At 53.0% G+C, this 4,909-nt stretch overlaps 1 protein-coding gene across 1 annotated transcript in view; it reads right to left on the bottom strand.

Annotated features, from left to right (window-relative positions):
• Positions 1-1,115: 1,115 nt before the first annotated feature.
• Positions 1,116-4,909, bottom strand: part of HYDIN (HYDIN, axonemal central pair apparatus protein) — a gene marked incomplete at its 3' end in the record, with an annotated part of 98,009 nt that continues 94,215 nt past the window's right edge. The window contains exons 74-79 of the mRNA XM_010011927.1: positions 4,222-4,391; positions 3,831-4,029; positions 3,502-3,660; positions 2,679-2,959; positions 2,119-2,338; positions 1,116-1,328 (exon numbers count right to left, since the gene is read on the bottom strand). Coding sequence (XP_010010229.1) covers positions 1,116-1,328; positions 2,119-2,338; positions 2,679-2,959; positions 3,502-3,660; positions 3,831-4,029; positions 4,222-4,391 — 1,242 coding nt within the window. The remainder of the gene's footprint in view (positions 1,329-2,118; positions 2,339-2,678; positions 2,960-3,501; positions 3,661-3,830; positions 4,030-4,221; positions 4,392-4,909) is intronic.

Below are 4,909 nucleotides of genomic sequence, written 5' to 3'. Positions count from 1 at the left end.
CCCAACACTCCTTTACTTGCCTGACTAACCCGGACACAACTGCTGCCAGTCCTCTGCTCGTGCAGGGACAGCCATAGTGAGGGGGGTGTCAGTCCCTGCTAACCTGGACTGCCCCAGCCATGCTGGGATTAGCCCCAACATTACTGCCAAGGCAGCAGCCTGTAAACCGGCACAACAGGGTGCTAGCTTACAGCCAGGTGGGCCATGAAAAGCTTGTATCCATACTCAATTTGGGTGCCAATGGGTCACAGTCAGCTGCCTGTGGAGCAGCTGAAAACTGCAGCGCTCTTCATGCAAGGCTGTACGTTAAAGAGGTACTGAGCACCTGCAACCCTACAGGGCCCAGATCAGCTTAGCACCCTGGAGACTGAGCACAGAAATCGGTGGCCTCCGCTCTGGTCTAACTTCTGGCCTAGGGTAAGGTCAGCTGGAGTGGGACAAGGACCCCAGCAGCTCCAGCACCCCAGAATCCTTCTGAACTGACCCCTTTGATTTATGGCTTCTCCCTGGTCTGACACAGAAAATACCACCCATGGAAACAAAGGGGTCAATCACCCCCACGTGCCCAGCCTGAGTCCTGCAGGAAGGGCTCTTTCCAAAGTTCCTGTACTACTGAAGGGGATGTCAGGAGAGCTCGCAGTGTTGTTTCCCACCTGACTGCTCACGGCCAGGAGCTCAGTGAGAAACTGCAGGGCAGCCTTGCCCTTGCTCCCTGCATGCTGGAAAAGGACACCAGCACAGCAGTGCTGGCACAAGTGGTTGTGCCAGGGCTTGGGGAACCTGTGCAGCCCACAAGGCTGAGCACGGGGCCCTCTGAGACCCCTCATGCTGCACAGGCAGGGACCAGGAGTTGCACCAAACTAACCAGACCTTCAGAAAGCCTGGCTTTTTAGGTGAGCTGCTCCAACGTGGTTAGTAGTCAGTCCAGACTTCCCACCTGCCCTTTCTCTGTGCCTGGCCTCTAGCTATCAAGAAAGCAGCTTCCACAGAGATCATAGGACACCTTCAGCTTGGACAGGGCCTCTGAAGGACCTCTTGTCCAAACTCCTGCCCAAAGCAGGGTGAGCTATGAGGGTCACGCTGGGAGGGTCAGCATGCTGGCACAGCTCACTTACCTGATGGTTCATATTCTCAGAGCTCATGGTTAGAGGTGCGTAGGTGATCTTGTAGGGCTTTTTTTGTTGACTGGCCTCTAGATGGAAAAGTTCAGGCCCCTTCCAGTGTTCCCCCTCAATGATGGGTTGCAGAGTCCAGGCCTCATTGCTTGGGTTGGACAGGAGGATGGTCTGGGTTTGCTGCTCACGCACATTGCATGTGAAAGTCAAGGTCTGCAACAGAGGAGCACAGAGGCTGCTTGGTCATACCAAGGAACCCTTTCTACTCTTCTCACACTGGCTCTACACCAGGACCCAAAGCACAGAGAGCAGCTTTTCCTTGTCACGTGTAAAATTTCCACTTGGGCCACAGCTTTTGTAGTAAATCAAATTATTTATTCTTACAGAAGGGAGAACAATCCTTTCACATGCTGAGTGACAGAAAATGGAGAGTCCTGGAAGGAAACTCTCCTGTTCAAGGAGGAGACCTATAGCTGCACAGACCCTTCATGGACAGGCAGAAGAGCAGCTCTGGACTCTCTTTTGGGAGCAAGAGCCAACAGTTCCCAAGTTGCCCTGTCCTGCACTGCCTGTGAGGGCCAGGAGTCCTCCCCACTGCATCCCTGTGCCCCAAGGCCCTGATGCAGGCGCCCTGCCCACTCCTAGTGCTGAATGCCCTCCCCTGTCCCAGCAGGGAGAAGAGTGGCTGTGGGTGTACAATTTTGGGAGTATAGCAGGGTGGCTCTGTGGGGAGGGTCTCAGAAGAGCCCTGCAGGGTGTCCCTGTGGCAAGGGTGCTGCAGCGTAGAGCCAGCGCAGCCGAGCTGCTCACTGGAGGAACAGCACCTTTAACAGGGCTCAGGAATTTTAAGAATCCTGCCCAGCGGATTCCTCAGCTCTCCAGGATACCCAGGCAGGAGTGAGTCTGTGCACATTGTGTCCTCCAGCCCCTGCCCTGGGAGAGAAGTGGTGCAAACGGTGGGGTACAGGTGGGATGGGATCCATCCTGTCTCTGCTCCAGTTACCTCTTTGATCACAGGGGCCTCCACACAGCATCCTGTTAGCGTAAGCTGGAGTGGCTCACTGCCCTGGATGAAGCACTGCAGCCCATCGTACTGGACAGCCTGACCCAGCTTTGAGGGGCGGAAGGTCACAACAAAAGGGACAACTATGCCTGGAGAGATGTAACCCTCTGTGGGCCTGATGCAGAAATCCGGCTTGAAGCTCTTGATGTCCCACTTAAACCTTGCCAAGGAAAGCACAAGGACAGAAAAGAAGGATTAGCAACTGGGAGGCTGCAAATGCAGTGTGCTGTTTGCAAATATCTTGTGATCTTTTCCACCACATCTTGGGCATGATGCTAAGGCACCCGGCAATCAGGCTTCAGGCTGGGCAGGACTTAGCTGCGCCAAGAAGCTTCTGGTTGTTATCCCCTTTGGTTGTACCCCCTTGCTAACTGCCAGGGCCTGACTGCACAGCTTCGGGGATCCCTCCACTGGGATGGAAAAGCAGAGGGGAACTATCTGGGCAAGCTACAGCTCCATGCAAACTGTCAGCCCTCAGAGGGGATGGGGTTCTGCATTACTTGACTCCTATGTCGCCCGTGTTCCGCATGATGACACGCCGGCACGCGTAGCTCTGCTGCATCACAGCTCCAAAGCTGAGGTGGTCCTGGTCCAAGCTGACAAGGCTGCCCTGGCAGGAGCCCCGCAGCACAAAGAGAGAGCGCACCAGCCCGCTGCACTCCAACATCACTTCTTCAGTGAAAGGCTGGATGCGGCGCCTTGGGGAGAAGGTCACCTCCACTTTGCAGGTTTCTCCTCTGGGCTTCAGGTTTAATTCGGTGGTGGGCTTCAAGCAGAGAACCTGCCCAAAGAAATGAGTGGAGACTGCTTCATCTGTGGATCCTCCCACACTAGTCAGTCTTCCAATTCCTGTTCTGTCCCCACCAACATTGCCCCAATCCCACTCATTCCCACATACACATTCCTAGGTAACACCAAAGGTGTTTTCTTGTGATGTTTCCGTCTGGCCACAGTGAGCTGAACTATGTCTTCTGAAGTAATTTCATGCAAGCTTCAAGAGAGCTTTAACTCTTAATCTTTATTTCCCTTACCTTTCCAGATCTAAAATACATGGCTGCATCCTAATGTATATGTCTAAAACAGGCTAGGGGAATTGTACCACCTCACTTCTGTCTCTTAGGGGGGTCCCGACATCCAGCTCAGCTGAGGCATTCACACTGCAAGTATCTGCTGGTAGAGCAGTCCCAGCAGCAAGGACAGGACAGCATGCAGGCAGCCGGGACAGGACATCGTTGTAATTAGCTACTAGCTCCTGCTCAGAGCAGTTCATAGCTACCTGCAGGCACACACCAAAGTGCTCTCCAGTGAAGGAAGGGGCCTTACCCCAGCTTCTTGCAGCTCTGGCATGGTGGACGTGAGACTGAGCTTAAAAGTGAGAGGGGCAGCACTGTTGTTTGCTATGGTGACAATCTTCTTCACCGTCTGTCCGATGGAGAGGGCTCCCAGCTTTACTACCTTTCCTTGTGGTTCCACAACATCAACCTGAGGCAGGAGAGATTAATATAAAGTGAAAGGAAAGAAGGAGAAAAGGTTTTCTGCCATCCTTATGGCAGAAAACCAAAACATGGTAGGCTGGGGAAGAGATGAGGAAAATGAGAAAGCCATGCTGGCTGCCTGCCACCTGAAGTTTTAGGATTTGGATTTAATCTCACCTTCATTTCTATGCCTCTTCCTCGGACCTCAATGGTCTGTTGGTAAACACCATTGATTTCAATAGGGATGAGTTCACGGTAAGATGCAACCTCTCTGGGACAGAAAGTGATGGGGACCTCCACCGTTCCTCCTGGGCATAGGATGTGCACTGCAAAGTCCACCTTGAGGTACATGGTGTTGCTGAACAAGCAGTTCAAACTGGCAAAAAGCACAGCAAAGAGGAGCAGAGGTGTCACAAGGCTGCATGTGCTCAGACAACAACAACAGAGCTACCTGGAGCTCTTCCACCTCCTCTCCCTGCATCTTCAGGACTTCACCCACAGTGGTCATGAGGACACAGACCAGGGACATGCTAAGCAAGGGTCGAAGGAGTGTGTGGATAAGGCCTACCTCATATCCTTGTTTGCGTTGTTTGTGATGACAAGGGTCTGCTGGGCAGGTGTCATCCCAGCATGGTAGATGAAGCACGTTCCAAAGTTGAGTCTGGTGGTGGAGAAGTGGACAGTGGGTGCTACCACGGTGGCCAGGAACACGCAGGTAAACGTGGGACCCTTGCTAATCTGGTGGGGTGCAAGATAGCATGAACCAGCTGAAAACATGGGAATTGCAACCACAAACACCGGAGACAGCTGACGAAGATGATGGGGACAGCTGGCTGCAGTGACAGTAAGGAAAAGCAAATGCTGAAGGACCCCAGACTGGAAATCGAAGGTAGAAGGCTTGGGTCCCTCTCAGGGAAAGGTTTTTGAAGAGCTGCATCCCTGCTTTGTGCACGAACGCACTGGCAAGACCTTTCTGAGCTGTGGGACCTGGCTCAGGAAGGGCCTGGTAAGGAGAAACAGCTCTATCCCCGTGCACATCTAGGTAGGCTCCCCTCCTCTAGCCCCCAAATTAGGGACAGAGAGAGCCTAGTGGATATATTCTGGAACAAAAGTGCTTCCCAAAGGGCTACCAGATAAACACTTACTAAAATTCTCCATTCATAAGCTATCAGACTCTAGTTCAGCAGCAGGAGCCTCTTTTGCCTCCTTCAGGCTCTTTAGTGATGGAGCTAAACCCTGACTCTGGGCTCCTGCTG

Source organism: Nestor notabilis, unplaced genomic scaffold (assembly GCF_000696875.1).
Source record: "Nestor notabilis isolate BGI_N333 unplaced genomic scaffold, ASM69687v1 scaffold1463, whole genome shotgun sequence".
NCBI classification, from domain to species: Eukaryota; Metazoa; Chordata; class Aves; order Psittaciformes; family Psittacidae; genus Nestor; species Nestor notabilis.
The sequence above is the reverse complement of the archived record's forward strand: the minus strand, read 5'-3'. Positions and strand labels throughout refer to the sequence as shown.